The sequence below is a fragment of the Blennius ocellaris genome, assembly GCF_963422515.1.
Source record: "Blennius ocellaris genome assembly, chromosome: 5".
NCBI classification, from domain to species: domain Eukaryota; kingdom Metazoa; phylum Chordata; class Actinopteri; order Blenniiformes; family Blenniidae; genus Blennius; species Blennius ocellaris.
The window spans coordinates 31,139,054-31,156,539 of NC_137654.1; the positions used below are offsets into that span (position 1 = coordinate 31,139,054).

At 50.4% G+C, this 17,486-nt stretch overlaps 3 protein-coding genes across 3 annotated transcripts in view; all 3 read right to left on the bottom strand.

The window, feature by feature from the left end:
• Positions 1-428: 428 nt before the first annotated feature.
• tpx2 (TPX2 microtubule nucleation factor) lies at positions 429-11,822 on the bottom strand. Its single transcript, XM_080496456.1, has 14 exons — positions 11,706-11,822; positions 11,523-11,628; positions 11,364-11,423; positions 8,318-8,427; positions 7,826-7,995; positions 7,056-7,227; positions 6,834-6,972; positions 4,282-4,501; positions 4,104-4,196; positions 2,401-2,574; positions 2,178-2,324; positions 1,984-2,095; positions 1,721-1,887; positions 429-682 (listed from the first exon to the last, which is right to left on the bottom strand). Exons 1-14 carry the CDS (start codon positions 11,812-11,814, stop codon positions 572-574), a joined length of 1,890 nt encoding a protein of 629 aa, XP_080352582.1. The 5' UTR covers positions 11,815-11,822; the 3' UTR covers positions 429-571.
• Positions 11,823-11,866: 44 nt separating this feature from the next.
• On the bottom strand, positions 11,867-15,259 carry LOC308130603 (uncharacterized protein; the record flags this gene model as incomplete). The annotated part of the gene is made up of 4 exons (XM_080497007.1): positions 15,168-15,259; positions 12,968-13,079; positions 12,051-12,203; positions 11,867-11,997 (listed from the first exon to the last, which is right to left on the bottom strand). Exons 2-4 carry the CDS (start codon positions 13,065-13,067, stop codon positions 11,867-11,869), a joined length of 384 nt encoding a protein of 127 aa, XP_080353133.1. The 5' UTR covers positions 13,068-13,079; positions 15,168-15,259.
• A 649-nt stretch (positions 15,260-15,908) lies between these two features.
• The window catches only part of tpk2 (thiamin pyrophosphokinase 2), a 2,874-nt gene continuing 1,296 nt past the window's right edge, over positions 15,909-17,486 (bottom strand). The window contains exons 4-8 of the mRNA XM_080496126.1: positions 17,301-17,431; positions 16,955-17,073; positions 16,658-16,790; positions 16,433-16,529; positions 15,909-16,358 (exon numbers count right to left, since the gene is read on the bottom strand). Of these exons, the coding sequence (XP_080352252.1) occupies positions 16,312-16,358; positions 16,433-16,529; positions 16,658-16,790; positions 16,955-17,073; positions 17,301-17,431 (527 nt within the window). The 3' untranslated portion in view covers positions 15,909-16,311. The remainder of the gene's footprint in view (positions 16,359-16,432; positions 16,530-16,657; positions 16,791-16,954; positions 17,074-17,300; positions 17,432-17,486) is intronic.

Sequence of the window (17,486 nt, forward strand, 5' to 3'; positions counted from 1 at the left end):
GTGGATTCTGCAGATTCCTCAACATGTTGGAAAGTGAATTCCTCCCGTCCGTTCAGCAGCCAATCAGAGGCCTCCTTTCAGAAGGTACGACCCACCTGCCACCCGCTGACCAATCACGTTGCTCGCTGCGACACACAACCAGGAAGTCGAGCCGCGAGTCGAGGTGGTTATTGGCTGAAATCTAGCGAATGAGGATCCATTGAGACCAAACTGGACGTGACGATTCGCGATGGAGGTTATTGGTCGTCTGGACCGGGGCCTGAGGACCTGGACCAGGACCACAACCAGAGCCAGAACCTGAACCACAACCAGAGTCTTCAGAACCGGGGACTTTATTCAAAACATCATATCTAAAAATACAATCAGGAGTTAAAACAATGTAAAATCTTAGAACGTTTAAAACCAATGAGTATTTACAGGAGGGATGAAGAGCGGTGAGGATGAGGAGGACGAAGAGCGGTGAGGATGAGGAGGAGGAAGAGCGGTGAGGATGAGTAGGAAGAACAACAGTGAGGAAGAGGACGATGAAGAGCAGTGAGGAAGAGGAGGATGAGGAGGATGAAGAGCAGCTTCACAAGCGGAAGCGGTCGGAGAAGTTCGGGGACTCGGGGACGGTCAGAGGAACTTCGCTCTTCTTCACCGAAACCGGCTTGTAGTGTCGCACCGGCTGGGCCTTGTGGACCTGAAAACCAGACCAGACCGGATTAGACCAGACCAGACCAGACCACATCAGACCAGACCATCTACTGACGATGTAATAAAAAGTAAACGTCACTAGTCACCATGTCATTCAGTGAACTGTCGATCCGTTAACCAGCCACACCCACTTTAACCAGCAGCGGCTGGCCGACGACCCGTTAGTGGGAATCGTCGCCACACAACCTCGGTCCAGGCTAGCTCAGCAAAACCTCTTCTGATTGGCTCGTCGGCCGTCATGCTGCCGGCGAACAGACGTCCGCCAATCAGATTAGAGAACCGCCAGTACGAGCCAATCAGAGCGGGTCCCTGGGAAGTGTGTCCAATCAGGTGCAGCAGGTAATGCTACATGCTAAGGAGCTTTGTGGCTCACACGGTCGTGAGGCTACATGCTAAGTAGCTTTGTGGCTCACACGGTAGCCAGGCTACATGCTAAGTAGCTTTGTGGCTCACACGGTAGCCAGGCTACATGCTAAGTAGCTTTGTGGCTCACACGGTAGCCAGGCTACATGCTAAGTAGTTTTGTGGCTCACACGGTAGCCAGGCTACATGCTAAGTAGTTTTGTGGCTCACACGGTAGCCAGGCTACATGCTAAGTAGTTTTGTGGCTCACACAGTAGCCAGGCTACATGCTAAGTAGTTTTGTGGCTCACACGGTAGCCAGGCTACATGCTACAAGCTAAGTAGTTTTGTGGCTCACACGGTAGCCAGGCTACATGCTACAAGCTAAGTAGTTTTGTGGCTCACACGGTAGCCAGGCTACATGCTACAAGCTAAGTAGTTTTGTGGCTCACACAGTAGCAAGGCTACATGCTACAAGCTAAGTAGTTTTGTGGCTCACACGGTAGCAAGGCTACATGCTACATGCTAAGGACCTATGTGGCTCACACAGTCGCGAGGCTACATGCTACATGCTAAGAACCAATGTGGCTCACACGGTAGCCGGGCTACTTCAAGACCTTTTCCAGGCATCAAATGCAGATTGGTACATTGAATCCAGTTCAGACCCCCCAGGAACCCTGACCTGCTCCTGCCGCAGCCTGCAGACCTCCTCCTGCTCCCTCTGCTCCTGCCGCTGCCTCCAGGCCGCCTCCTGCCGGGCCTTCAGGGCGTCGCGCTCGCTGGTCAGCTGGTCCAGCTCCTCCCAGTCCCGGGCCCGCTGCTCGGTGGCCAGCTGGAAGCTCTGGACCGCTGTGGGGGGGGGGGGGGGAGGGGACAGAGACGGGTTCATGTGGGACGAGGACCAGGTTCTCTGGTCGGTGGACGCTGCACCGCGGTGCGTCTCACCTAGCACGGGCCGCTCCTCCCTCTTGGGCCTGAAGGGTTCCCTGTGGACCACCGTGTTGGGTCTGGCCTTGAAGGTGGCGGCTTCCTGCTGAAGCTTCTGCTCCTCCTTCACCTGAAACACAGGAAGTCTGCTTCACCCCGGTCCTGACCCGCCCAGAGGGTCTACAAGGAGGGGGGTGTCGGGGGGTTGGTACCATGAGCTCCAAGCGGCTGGTCTTGGCGGCGCCGCGCTGGTCCAGCAGCAGCCTGAAGGGTTCCGGTCTGGTCGGCTCCACCCTCTTCTTCTCAGGGAGCTGCACGCTGTCGAAGTCCGGCAGGGGCTGGGCCTTGAACTGGACCACCTGGACCGGGAACAGGGAGGTTAGCCCCGCCCCCTCCTTTTAAAAACCAACCAGCAGAGAGACCGACGGAGCCCACCTCCTCCTCCTCCTGCTCCTTCTGCCGCTGCTCCTTCAGCGCCAGGCGCTCCCGCTCCCTCTGCTCGAAGGAGAAGGGACAGACCTGGACCGGGACGTTTTCCGGGAGGCGGGGCTGGAAGGGCACGCCGCCGTGCGCCGGTGGGCGTGGCTTCACGGGGGAGGGCTGCTTCACCTGGAAGGTTTCACGTCCGTTAGCTCCTCGTCTTTGTCATCAAAGACATCAAAGTCATTCTCATCAAAGTTTTATCAACAGGAATCCAGTAAATCCAGAAAGCAAGGACTTTTTTTAATAGTGCCTCCCTCAGTGTGAAACCTGGACCTGATGGATGAAGAGCTGAGATCCTGGTTTTCAAAAACTTCTCCATCACTGTCACTGACACAGTACTTTGATACAAGATGGTAGCAGGAGGTGGAGATGAACCACACTGACGTCTGTCACTTTACATTTCACCGGCAAAGTTCTGTGCTGCCCTCTAGTGGTATTGTAGCGATCTAGAGTACTGTAGCATCACGGAGTTGGTCGCTGCAGGGCATGATGGGAGTTCAGGCTATGTGTTGCCGGAGGTTATCGAGGGTTCTGAAGGGTTCTGAGCTTCATAACAGGTTCATCCTGTTATGAAGTTCCGGTTGCGTGTGTTCATGTCAAAATAAAAGCCTCTGGTGTTCAGCAGGCAGAAAAGAATCTCCACTCAGAGCAATTCTTCCGCGGCGCTCGCCGCAGTATTTATACACGACAACTCTGCACAATGCTCTCACATCTGACAGCGGCTGTGAGAGTAAATGTTTTTTTTTTAGAAAAAATGTGAAATGGGATAATTTCCCACGGCTCAGCTGACGAGATCTCGCGGATGCTCTCACAGTGACAGTGTGTTGCAGAGTAATCCTGTATAAATACTCTTCACCACTAGAGGGCAGCACAGAACTTTGCCGGTGAAATGTAAAGTGACAGACGTCAGTGTGGTTCATCTCCACCTCCTGCTACCATCTTGTATCAAAGTACTGTGTCAGTGACAGTGATGGAGAAGTTTTTGAAAACCAGGATCTCAGCTCTTCATCCATCAGGTCCAGGTTTCACACTGAGGGAGTCACTATTAAAAAAAAGTCCTTGCTTTCTGGATTTACTGGATTCCTGTTGATAAAACTTTGATGAGAATGACTTTGATGTCTTTGATGAGAAATACTTTATATTGTTAATAGAGGCTACAGAGTTTAACTTTTTCAGGTGGGGGTGTGATTCCAGAGTTTTACAAAGAAAAAAAAGTGTGTCTCGGGTTCTGGGAGTCGAGGTACCGAACACGCCAGGCCAGTTTCTTCTTGATTTGACTCCCGAGAACAAGTTTACAAAAAAACCAAAAGCACCTGCTACATATACTATTGATGACTGCGAGGCTTTAACGGCAAAACTACAGCTGAAGTCTGAGATCTTCATGAGATCTCATGAGAAAATCTTCATGAGAAAATGGTTCCCTATAGAAAAATACCCGTCGAACTGATCGGTCACCTACACGACAACGTCTTTTTATGCGTTTGTCTCACATCGGTTCTGTTGTCATGGTATTATTATTGTTGTTTTCCTTACATTGTCATGTATATGCTGTCGAGGAAGGTTCTGCAACGTGATTTCTCATGTTCATGTTTATTATTAAGAAATAAATAGAAATTGTTCTGCATGAGCGGAACGGAGCAGCAGGGGGTCTTTACCTCCACGGCGCGCTCCACTCGAACCCTCTTCTTCAGGGCGAAGGCCGGAGACTCTGGGACGGTGGGGGGAAGCATCTTCCTCTCTGGAACGCCCTGAGGAGGAACCAGACTTTACTGCCTCCTCCAGTCCTGGAGGGCCGAGGGCCCAACGAGGTGTGGGGGGGGGGGGAGGACTCACCTGGACTCCCTCCAGGATGTCCGTCGGCAGCGGTCTGGCCCTGAAGCTGTAGGCCCCCGGCCCCTGGAGGGCCTTCTTGGCGCCCTGCCTCTCCTGCAGCCGCCGCTCGATCTCCAGCTCGAAGCTCTCCGGCACCGTGGGCTCCTTCACCGCCGGCTTCTTCAGAGGCTCCGCCCCCTCCAGGATCTTCCTGTTCAGCTCCACGGCCTTGAACTTAAACCTGGGACCAAGACAACGGGGCCGTCCGTCAAGGTCGAGCCCGAATCCTCTAGGACCAGGTGTTGACCCGGGTCTGGTTTAAGTCTTGTGGAGCTTTTCAAAATAAACTTCCTTTGGTGGCGTTCGTGGCTGTTTTCATCCACCAACGTTGACCGCCGTAAAATTATATCAGAAGAATATTTTTTTTCCAACTTGTTTTTGCATAAATCTGTTAATCAACCTCAGTCCTGATCAAAACTACCAAATTTCTTTTTAAAAATAGTACAAATTAACCCTTTAAATGCCCATTTAGAAGATGAAGTCACTGATTTTGGGAGGGAAAAACACAAAATTACCTCTTTTCAATATAATAAATGATCAGAGACAAGAAATTTATTATTATTACATGTTATCACGGTCTTAGATATGTCAAATATTAGTAATGTAACTGACTTTGAAGCATATTTAGTTTTTGTGCAGCATCAGCTTTTCAAAATAAACTTCCTTTGGTGGCGTTCGTGGCCGTTTTCATCCACTAACGTTGACCGCCATAAAATCATATCTGAAGAATATTTTTCTCAACTTGTTTTTGCATAAATCTGTTAATCAACCTCAGTCCTGATCAAAACTACCAAATTTCTTTTTAAAAATAGTAAAAATTAACCCTTTAAATGCCCATTTAGAAGATGAAGTCACTGATTTTGGGAGGGAAAAAACACAAAATTACCTCTTTTCAATATAATAAATGATCAGAGACAAGAAATGTATTATTACTACAAGTTATCACGGTCTTAGATACGTCAAATATTATTAATGTAACTGACTTTGAAGCATATTTAGTTTTTCTGCAGCATCAGCTTTTCAAAATAAACTTCCTTTGGTGGCGTTCGTGGCTGTTTTCATCCACTAACTTTGACCGCCGTAAAATTATATCTGCGAAATATTTTTTTTGCATGAATCCGTTAATCAACCTCTGTTTAAAAATGGTAAAAATTAACCCTTCAAATGCCAGTTTAGAAAAGAAAAGCACCGATATGGGGAAAAATACACAGAATTATCTATTTTATATATAAAATGTGATCGGACATCGGAATTTTTTTTACATCTTACTAGTCTTGGCTATGTCAAAGGTTAGTAATGCAATTGACTTTGAAGCATATTTAGTTTTTGTCCAAAATCAGATTTTCAGAAAAAAGTCCCTTTGGTGGCGTTCGTGTCTGTTTTGTGAACGTTTTGGTCAAATTAAGAGGCGAAACGACTCCTAGAGGACGTTTTTGCCCCCAACGCCACACAAGGGTGAACTGGTTGTGGACATGGAGGAGGAATCCTGCCACTCAGCAGAATATTTCTCTTTGCTCAAGTTATTAGTGTGAATGCAAGGATTCACATTCTGTTTCTGTTTAATTCTGGACGGTTTTCGAATCGCTAAAACTCTGGTCAATCTTCGCCCGTTCGTCACCATTCAAATATCAAATTGTGCAACTTTTTCGGCACTTTCTGGGTATGTTCCAGCTTTATCTAATCTCGTCAACTTTTTACTATATTTCAACTTTTCCACATTACATTTTTACATGGAAGCGAATGGAGAGGAAAATGTAAACTCCTTCAACTTTGAACCCCGACCGCTCGGTCAGGCTTTCAGCTAGAAACGTGCCGTTGGTCACAAAATGTTGCCGCTCTTGTTGTCTTTTCACAAGTGTCACAGTCTTTTTTCTAACTGTCACCAATTTTGAACTGTGAGCCCTCAAATGTCATCAAGTTTTCCCTCCTCCTCCCCAGTTTTACATGGGTGTGTATTGGAGAGGCCAGAGTGCAGAGACGTCTTTATCTCGTCGCCACGGCCACATTCCCTCGTCTTTCTCAACAGATTATACATCAAAATGTAGCTACAGGCCTTGTGCGTCTCACGAGGGGACACTTTTGTCTCAGAGAGACACGGTTCTCCCTCCACGGGGGTTCATTGACAGGGAGCGCAGGATTCTGTCCCAATGTATTTTCACCAGCCATTTTCTCCCCAAATCCCAAAAGTTGGGACATTTTGTTTCACGTCCTCACGGGGAGACGGAACGCCGTGAGGACACGAGCAGCTCACTACACGTCCTTCAACTTCTTCACATGCCGACGGCGAAGGCATTTTTCAACCAAGTGCCGCGGCTCTCCGACTACAAGCAGTTGCCGGCAGGCAGGCAGCAGAAAGCATTACATCACTATCGTGCAGTTGCGGTGGGAAATGCAGATCATCTAGCTACTCAGAATCACTCTGTTGGACTTTGACGCGACCTGAAGAAGGGCCTTGCTCAAAGGAACTAAAATAGGGAGTGGGAGAAGTTAAAGCTTCAGTGGAGGTGACTCACTTCTCCAGCTGCTCCGCCTCCTCCGCCTCCTGCTCGGCGCTGCTCTTCGCCGCAGGGTGGCGGCTCCTCCGGAGGGTCATCAGGTGTGGAGACTGAGGCTGGGTGAGCTTCAGGTGCTCCCCTCGGTCCACGGAGGGGCCTGGGGGAGCCACAGGGGGGGAGGGGGGGTTAGGGTGAGTCCAGCCCGGGGGAGGGAGGGGGAGGGGGGTAAGAGGGGCTCACCTCTCTCCTGGGCGTGGCGACTGGGCAGGTGGTAGCGAGGAGGGGTCTTCTTCTCGTACTGCTGGATCTTCTGGGCCATGGACATGAAGGCGGCCGGCTCCTCCACCCTCTGCTTCGCTCCACCAGACAACTTGAAGGGTCTGGGCACGGTGGCGCCCCTCCTGGCCTTCGTCTGCAAACACAACGCTTGGTTTCATCACCGCATTTTTTACTGGTGACGTAGTTGCACCATGTAGGAGCGGTTTTAGAGACGGAGGTTCTGCAGTGAGAAGGAAGGAGCCGGAGCGTCAGTACTGACTGGAGGAGGGTGGTGTCTGGAGCGTCAGTACTGACTGGAGGAGGATGGTGTCTGGAGTGCCAGTACTGACTAGGGAGGATGGCGTCTGTAGCGTCAGTACTGACTGGAGGAGGGTGGTGTCTGGAGCGTCAGTACTGACTGGAGGAGGGTGGTGTCTGGAGCGTCAGTACTGACTGGAGGAGGGTGGTGTCTGGAGCGTCAGTACTGACTGGAGGAGGATGGTGTCTGGAGCGTCAGTACCGACTGGAGGAGGATGGTGTCTGGAGCGTCAGTACCGACTGGAGGATGTGTCTGGAGCGTCAGTACTGACTGGAGGAGGGTGGTGTCTGGAGCGTCAGTACTGACTGGAGGAGGGTGGTGTCTGGAGCGTCAGTACTGACTAGGGAGGATGTGTCTGGAGCGTCAGTACTGACTGGAGGATGGTGTCAGTAGCGTCAGTACTGTCTGTAGCGTCAGTAGGGTCAGTACTCACCGGGGAGGATCGTTTCCGCAGCTGCATGCTGAAGTCCAGCGGCGTCTGGGCGGCGCCGGAGGAGGAGGAGGAGGTGGAGGTGGAGGTGGAGGCCTTGACGCGCCCGTCGGTGCTGAAGTGGAAGTCTTTGGGAACCGTTGTGGACGGAACCGTCTTCTTCGGGGGCGGTTCTGAAACCAAACAACCCACGTGAAGGACGAGCCACATTATACACTTTCTCCCCCACCTGACGGCTCCAGACTGCCGGTTCTTAAAAAAAAAAAAAAAAAAAAAAAAAGGGACTAAAAACGTTCCCATTTTGCACATTTCACTTTTGTTGCAGTTCAAGTGTTTCACATTTGTTTCCATTGATCTTCAGTGTTGCTATTGTTGCTTTTAGCCTCTGATGCTGCAGCACAAGTGCAAAGTGCTAGAAAGATGTATTGAAGATTTAGAAAATACCAAGTTGGGGGGAGGGGGTGGGTGGGGGGGGGGGGGTTAGAGTTCACTCACTGCCAACCAGCGCAGCCTTGAAGCTCGCCTCGTTCTTCTTGCGGTGCAGAGCCACTTTCCTCTGGAGGCTCTTGATGCGCTGCAGCTCCTGCTCTTCAGAAGAACTGAGCCTGGAAAGAAACGGTCGAATCACAAGCTGAACCAACGTCTCACCACGTGTCTGTCCTCAGACAAGCACTGTGTGAAGCGCCACCGCCTTTATTTAGACTGAAAACACTGACATGTAAAGATTTAGTGGAGTAGAACCTTCTGAAAAAACCACCTTTAAAGCTCATCTGGAAAGTTTACCGAACAAATTGCAAAACAGACTGGCCGAGAGGAAAAGTAGATCTGAACTGAGGTTTTTTTTACAAAACTCAGGTTTCAATCGGCCGTAAAGGAAAAATGTATTTCAATGGGAGGAGTCGGTCTGATTGTAAAACTAAAACTTCTAAATCCATTGACGTGTTTAAGAAACTTGTTTAATTGTCAATGTTACAGAAATACGACACTGCGGAGGAGCAGATCAACATTATTTGTGTATTTTGTGTTTGATGTTTTGGAAAACGACGCTGCATGTGAATGAACTGGACTGTAAATGATTTAGTGTTGATAAGAGGCAGACATTACAAGGTTTACTTCTTTCTGCTCCTTTTCTGCTGTTGCATTGTTTTAAACCAGGGGTGCTTCAACACGTCGATCGCAAAGGTCGTGATAGTAGATCGCACGACATTAGAAAAAAGATAATGGACGCTGGTGTTATGAAACTAATTTACATTTCCGAATTACGAGTGCAATCGAACGCAGCAGCAGATGACGGCTGAATGTTTCTGACCTTTAGGTCACCGCGCAAACAACGACGCTAAGTGTGGCGAAGCTAACGAGCTAGTCAGCGAGTTACCGCAAATTTGAAGCCCCCCCCCCAAAAAACAAGTGGGGGAGGAGCTGGACGAAGACGCGTCACTTTCATGAGGAATGGGACGTGGACTGTTTTTTCACGATGTCATTTTCGAAGTGCGTTTGTCTCGTCTGCCAGTCGACCGTCGCAATACCAAAGAAGGTCGTCAGAGTAAACTCAGGTAATTACCGTATTTTCCGTACTATAAGGCACCTAAATACCTCAAATTTTCTCAAAAGCTGCCAGTGCGCCTTATAACCCGGTGCACCTTATATATGGAAGAATTGCTCTACTGGAGACTGCTATTTGCCAGCTGAACAACCAGAGGCTTTTATTTTGACAACTCTAACTTTGCAACCGGATCTTCAGAGCGGACGACACTCCACACAACACCTTCATCACTCATGGTTGCACACCAACATTCTAACAAACCAAAATAAACTAGATGAAATAATGACTCCCTAAACTGGGGGACAAAAACACATAAACACAATCAACACACACACAAGCCCAACAAAAACCCACAATAACCTCCAACAACACAAAATTTGTCGCTGCAAGGCATGATGGGACATCCTGAGCTCCTCAGTGCAGCCGATAGAAACTCCCATAATTCATTGCAGCTGTTTGTGGTGTTTTAAATGCAATTATTGGGGGTTCTATTTGGTTTGTGGTGTCGGCAATAATTGTGTTGTGTTGTGTTTTTGTTGCTTACTTCACGTAGTTTAGTTTATTATCATTATTATTACCGGTAGTTGTAAGTTGTCAACCAGCAGTGAAGAAGGTTTAGTGTGTAGTCTCCTCCTGGCATAGGCTGCAGGTAGGACTATCAAAATAAAGTGTGTGCAGCTCTCTGGGTGTTAGAATCAGTGGAAAATGTAACCTAATGGCTTTGAGCTGTCAAGGTTGCTGACCACTGGTCTATTCCATGTGCCTTATAGTCCGGTGCGCCTTATAGGGCAGAAAATACGGTACAAAGAATGTTCATAGTTAATTATGTCGTGTTGCACAATATGGGCTCGTACGGTTTTGCAAGGTGCATCGTTATGCATTGTACATAGGGGTGTGCGATATGGACAAAAAAATAATATCTCGATATTTTGGGAGATTTTGACGATAACGATAATTAGACGATATTCTTTAAATGTGTGTTTTTTACGGCCTGAGTTATAGCTCAGATGTCCTGCTGGACCATAAATCCGTCGTCGTTGCAAAGTGTGGCACCTTCTGCAGTTCATTCATCAGAGTTTGGCGACATGAATCATACAGGTCGGGCAGAGCAGTTTCGCCGAAATATTTCCGACCAGGCACGGTATATCTGGGGTGCAGCGTATTCACAAGCTGTTTAAAGCCTTCTCTCTCTCCACCACCTGAATCGGCACCATTTCTTTTGCTATATAATTGGCGATATCATTTGTTACGTCTCGCCATCGGGTGCTTTTTTCGTCACGAGGCAGTTTTCTGTTGATTGAGTCGGCTAACGTTTGTTGGCTGTGTTGTGCAGCAGGTAGCGTTACCTTCGCCGACTTAGGCTTTTCTTTGGCAGCTAGCTTTTGACATTCTTCGCATTCCTTCGTGTGGTTAGTCCGCGAGTGGTGAAACAGGTTGGTTTAGCGGCAACGGCTTTTCGACAAACTTTGCAGATCACGGTCTTTTGGGTAACGTCAGTCTTTTCAAAGCCAAAGTACTTCCATGCAACTGAAGTCGATCCACGTCTTTGGAATTAAATCTTCTGAAGTTGGAGCGTCCGCGGGCGGCGTGTCCATGTTGTCTTTCAAATGCTTATGTTTTAGAGGCACGCTAACCTGCCGGGAACACGCCAGTGAGAGGTCATGTGACCCGCTGCGGTTTGCTGCTTTAACGCAAGTTACGTAACTCTTGTTCAGTGAATGTGTGGGGTTTTAGTTGTTTTAGTGAAGTCATTGGCATACACGATAACGTAAATTTGCACAATGTTAAAAACAACAATGACGATATTATCGTAAACGATGTATATCGCCCACCCCTAATCCTCAGTATATTTGAAAATAAATATATGTTTTGCATTTTTGTAGTGGGTAGATCACTTTGACTTGGTCGTTTTATAAAGTAGCTCACATGCTGAAAAAGTGTGGCCCCCCCCTGTTTTACACACAATCGCAGGAGAGTCGCAGCAGGAGAGTCACTTACTCTTTGCGTTTCTTCGACGGCGGCGCCGAGGAGCCGCCGGCCGTTTGACGTTTAGAAACCCTGGATTCAAAAGAAGAACAATGTTTTCATTCTACTGCATGTTCCACGTTTTAGAACGTTTCCCACAATACAACTTGACGGCACCAACGATTGCTGTACCTGCGTGGCTGAGCAGGGTCCGGGTTGGCGCCGCTCCTCCTCCGGACTGCAGCCGCCCCGGTGCGCCTCTCCGCTCCCCAGGAGGCCACCAGGTTAGGAGGGGGACCTGGGGAACAGCCACACCGCCGTCACAAGCTGGCGACACGACGGAGAGCAGAGCCAGGAGGCGGGGAAGAGACATACCAGAGTCCTGAGCCGCTTGGACATGAGGGGCGACGGCCGCCAGGGCGCCGCTGGTCGTCGGCTCCGCAGCCGCCATCTCGCCGCTTGTCGTCGGCTCCGCAGCCGCCATCTCGCCACTGGTCGTCGGCTGAGCAACCGCCATCTCGCCGCTGGTCGTCGGCTTAGCAGCCGCCATCTCGCCGCTGGTCGTCGGCATAGCAGCCGCCATCTCGCCGCTGGTCGTCGGCTCGGCAGCCGCCATCTCGCCGCTGGTCGTCGGCTCGGCAGCCGCCATCTCGCCGCTGGTCGTGGGCTCAGCAGCCGCCATCTCGCCGCTGGTCGTGGGCTTAGCAGCCGCCATCTCGCCGCTGGTCGTCGGCATAGCAGCCGCCATCTTGCCGCTGGTCGTCGGCATAGCAGCCGCCATCTTGCCGCTGGTCGGCGGCTCCGCAGCCGCCATCTTGCCGCTGGTTGGCGGTTGAGATTTCAGAGGCGTAACATCTGGATGAGTCCGTGTTTCTGCTCCGGGGGGGGGGCGGGGGGGAACAAATGTACACATTGTGACCTTCAAACAGTTTGACACCCGAGGAAAATGAACTCTCCCTCTGGGAGAAACATCAGGATTTAAACCTGATGTCCTGATGACAAAATGTGCTGCGATGGAATGGTACGGTTTGAGTTTCCTTCAGTTTCCACTGCACGGGTTGTGGACGGTACCAAAACAACCGCGCTGAAGGGTTACGCTTTACCGTCACCCTTCCGTTGGGGTCCTCTGCAGAACTGAACGGATCCGATTGTGAGCAGCCGTCGGCGGACAACATTTAAAGATCTCACTGCTCACATGAATCCTCTGTTGTTTACATACTGGGTTTTCCACTTATTTATTGATTTATTTCTTTGCAGGCATGAAGTTGCAGCAGCAACTTCCACGTGGGCCCTGAAAGAGCCGGGATGGAGGGCGGGGGTTTGGAGGAATCTGCACCACCACACCCCGGCTGGTCAGCTGGTCCGAGGCCTGGCCTCCACCCTCTCAGCACTGTGGAAGTTGCTGCTGCCGCAATGACAAACAAACAAACTGGCCAACAAGAAAGGGCTCATGGGACCCGGGACAGGCCGGACAGGTCGTCCAGCTGAGACCAGTGCAGTTTAATTTCCTCTGCGGTGGAAACACACAGCAGGTCTGGGTGCCGGTGGCTCTACCGTACCAGCCACTGCTGGGCCCAGTGAACCGGTAGTGGGACTCAGTAGACTGGCCGTTGGTGGAGGTGGGGTGGGGGACTTACCGAACCACTGGTCGTCGCAGGCTGCATCCACAAGTTCTTCGAAGTTCACAGCGTGTGACGGGGCGTCGAACTCGTAGCGCTCGGAGTCACTTTCAGCCATTATCACACGTCCCTGAACAGAGCAGCTGGTTACCTCACCGCCTGGGGCCACACGTCCCCCCCCGTGTAACAAACACTTTGTCCCCCCGTCTAACAAACACTTTGTCCCCCCCGTCTAACAAACACTTTGTCCCCCCCCCCGTCTAACAAACACTTTGTCCCCCCCCGTCTAACAAACACTTTGTCCCCCCCCCCGTCTAACAAACACTTTGTCCCCCACGTCTAACAAACACTTTGTCCCCCCGTCTAACAAACACTTTGTCCCCCCGTCTAACAAACACTTTGTCCCCCCCCGTCTAACAAACACTTTGTCCCCCCCCGTCTAACAAACACTTTGTCCCCCACCCGTCTAACAAACACTTTGTCCCCCCGTCTAACAAACACTTTGTCCCCCCCGTCTCACAAACACTTTGTGTCCCCCCCGTGTAACAAACACTTTGTGTCCCCCCCGTCTGACAAACACTTTGTCCCCCCCGTCTGACAAACACTTTGTCCCCCCCGTCTGACAAACACTTTGTCCCCCCCGTCTGACAAACACTTTGTCCCCCCCCACGTCTAACAAACACTTTGTCCCCCCCCACGTCTAACAAACACTTTGTCCCCCCCCCCGTGTAACAAACACTTTGTCCCCCCCCGTCTAACAAACACTTTGTCCCCCCCCCCATCTGACAAACACTTTGTCCCCCCCCCCATCTGACAAACACTTTGTCCCCCCCCGTCTGACAAACACTTTGTCCCCCCCCGTCTGACAAACACTTTGTCCCCCCACGTCTGACAAACACTTTGTGTCCCCCCCGTCTAACAAACACTTTGTCCCCCCCCGTCTAACAAACACTTTGTCCCCCACGTCTAACAAACACTTTGTCCCCCCCCCGTCTAACAAACACTTTGTCCCCCCCCGTCTAACAAACACTTTGTCCCCCCCCGTCTAACAAACACTTTGTCCCCCACGTCTAACAAACACTTTGTCCCCCACGTCTAACACACTTTGTCCCCCACGTCTAACAAACACTTTGTCCCCCACGTCTAACACACTTTGTCCCCCACGTCTAACAAACACTTTGTCCCCCACGTCTAACAAACACTTTGTCCCCCACGTCTAACACACTTTGTCCCCCACGTCTAACAAACACTTTGTCCCCCACGTCTAACACACTTTGTCCCCCACGTCTAACAAACACTTTGTCCCCCACGTCTAACAAACACTTTGTCCCCCCTTGTAACAAACACTTTGTCCCCCCCCCGTCTAACAAACACTTTGTCCCCCCCCGTGTAACAAACACTTTGTCCCCCCCCGTGTAACAAACACTTTGTCCCCCACGTCTAACAAACACTTTGTCCCCCACGTCTAACAAACACTTTGTCCCCCACGTCTAACAAACACTTTGTCCCCCACGTCTAACAAACACTTTGTCCCCCACGTCTAACACACTTTGTCCCCCACGTCTAACAAACACTTTGTCCCCCACGTCTAACAAACACTTTGTCCCCCACGTCTAACAAACACTTTGTCCCCCCCGTGTAACAAACACTTTGTCCCCCCGTCTAACAAACACTTTGTCCCCCCCCATCTAACAAACACTTTGTGTCCCCCCCGTGTAACAAACACTTTGTGTCCCCCCCGTGTAACAAACACTCTGCCCCCCCCCCCCCGTGTAACAAACACTCTGCCCCCCCCCCCCGTGTAACAAACACTCTGCCCCCCCCCCCCGTGTAACAAACACTCTGTCCCCCACGTCTAACAAACACTTTGTCCCCCACGTCTAACAAACACTTTGTCTCCCCGTGTAACAAACACTTTGTCCCCCCCGTCTCACAAACACTTTGTCCCCCACGTCTAACAAACACTTTGTGTCCCCCGTGTAATAAACACTTTGTGTCCCCCGTGTAATAAACACTTTATCCTCCGTAACGCTTCTTTAGGAGAAGCTAACACAGCCGTGAAGAAACAAACCAGCCGCGGCTACATGCTACTAGCCGCTAACCGCTACCAGCTGCTAACCGCTGCCAGCCGCGACCAACCTACGAGTCGTGTAAGACTCCGGGAGGACAGAGGTTCTAGTTCGGGTAAAATTGAGTAAATAGAAGGCGACAAGCTCACCGACAAGCTCACTGGTTTCCACTAACCACAGCCTGGCCGACACCGGACAAACACGCTAGCAAAACACACGGACCGTCTTCAGCGCGCGGACGTTACGTTTGCCTTTTGAACGGGCCGCTCTTTGAAACAGCCAATCAGCGAGCAGCCCGCTGCTGATTGGCTCATCACGTGTCAACGTCACTGGCCGCGTGAGGAAACTGTTTTGTTGGGAGAGGACGAGAAAATGTACACGTCTGACTTGATGTAAATATGTATCTTTCAATAAAAAAACAATAATAAATAAATAAAAATAAACAGTTGCAGGGGGTCATTGTGTTTTTCCACTTGATTTCACAAGACGTTTGAAACGTAACGCGACTGAAGTGAAGCTGGAAACATATAGAATATTACAGTATGCAGCCACAGCAGGTGTTTTTAATAAAGGTTTTGTTCATATTTATGTGCCCCCGGGTTTATTAGGCTTCGAGGAAAAATGTCATCGCAATTTTCTTAAAATGTTACATTGACAGTAATTTTATTTCTTTCATTTGATGTTATTCCATTAATCCCCCTCGACTGAACTGACCGATCGGAGCGCTCCCAGGAGAACCCATGAGAACAGGAAGAGAGTCGTGGCGTCAGCCAGCTGCTGAAAAACAGACGTTTGTTCAGTTCATACTTCAAGAAGAAGCTGTCCTCCTGGCAGCCACGCCCCCCCTCACATCAGGCCACGCCCCCTCACAGAAGGCACAAGCTGCTGACTTTGGTTGTAATTATTTATTTGGTCAACCAAACACACAATACAACAACAAATAAAAAAAAAAAATTTTCAACTACACAGCTCATTTCTCACTTAAAAATGTTTTCAGAAACAAATTCCTTGGGAACCGTTTCAGTAATAAAAGAGAAAGTTTGTCTCTGAGTCTGGTTTTAACTGCAGGAGCCGAGTGATGCGTTCAGGTGCATCATGTAATTCCGTCCTCCGACATGCTAACGACCTGCGGGGCTCATACAAGCTGTGGAACTCTGATGTTCTCAGGCGGTGGAACTCTGATGTTCTCAGGCGGTGGAACCCAGATGTTCTGAGGCTGTGGAACCCAGATGTTCTCAGGCTGTGGAACTCTGACTCCTGTCAGGTGGACCAGCCATAGCCTTCAGTCTGGCTCTACACCGTTTGATGGAGTCCTGCCACAAACTCCTGATAGCTGGGCTCTAAAAATGAAAGATGTCAATCAATCAATCAATCAATCAATCAATCAATCAATCAATCACAGTGGGTCACAGACCTGCGTCAGGATCAATGAAGGAGTGTCTGATCAGGAAGTCCAGAACCACCATGGCAGAGTTTGGTTTGAAGTCGTCAGTGACCAGCAGCTCTTTGACCTGAAAGATCAAAGGGAACCACTGACCTCACATCCTGACCAATCACAGTGACCCCAAATCAATCAGTGATCCCGATCAATCACATTGATCCAGAATGTGTGTCCAGTGTTCAGGGTGTGTTCAGTCACCCGGGCGAGTGGCAGCAGGGAGAACTCCTGAACTTCTCCGTCGCCCACCGACGGTCTGAAGTCCGACGGAAGCTGCAGGTCGAAGACAAACTGGCTCTCTGGAAACACTCCGTCCTCGTCGTGGTAGGTGTAGCTGGGGGTATTGATCACTGATCAGGGAGGTGTAGCTGGGGGTATTGATCACTGATCAGGGAGGTGTAGCTGGGGGTATTGATCACTGATCAGGGAGGTGTAGCTGGGGGTATTGATCACTGATCAGGGAGGTGTAGCTGGAGAGTTTGAGGAGATGGAACTGACCTCACTGTGGAAACGGCTCGAGCTCGCTCTGCAATGCATGCTGGGATACTGGCCTCCTCCCAACACTCTTTCACCAGAGTGTGTCTGAGCCCGACACCAGCAGCTACACCACCTGCAGCCTGGACACAGAGTCAGCTCCACCCCAATTCAACAGATACAAGCTGTGACATGGTGATGAGATGGAGGTGGAGGTGGGGGTGGGGGTGGTGAGGTGGAGGTGGAGGTGGTGAGGTGGAGGTGTTATCAGCAGATATCCACACTCGGGTATCGGGATACGGGGTGATAACACGTGGATCCCGAGATGGAGGTGTTGATGGAGGAAGTGACGTAGGTGGGTGTAGCTCACCACGTTGTCCAGGAGTCCGGGGTACGTCTGCTTGGTGATGGAGCGGCGAGCTAGCCACATGTTGACCTCGCCTCCGTCGCTCACGGTGTAGCCGTTGACGTGGACGCCATAGCGCTTCACCCCGAACAGACCTGGGGCGTCAAGGACACGGTAACGTTGACACTATGGTGTGGTGTGCAGCTAGTC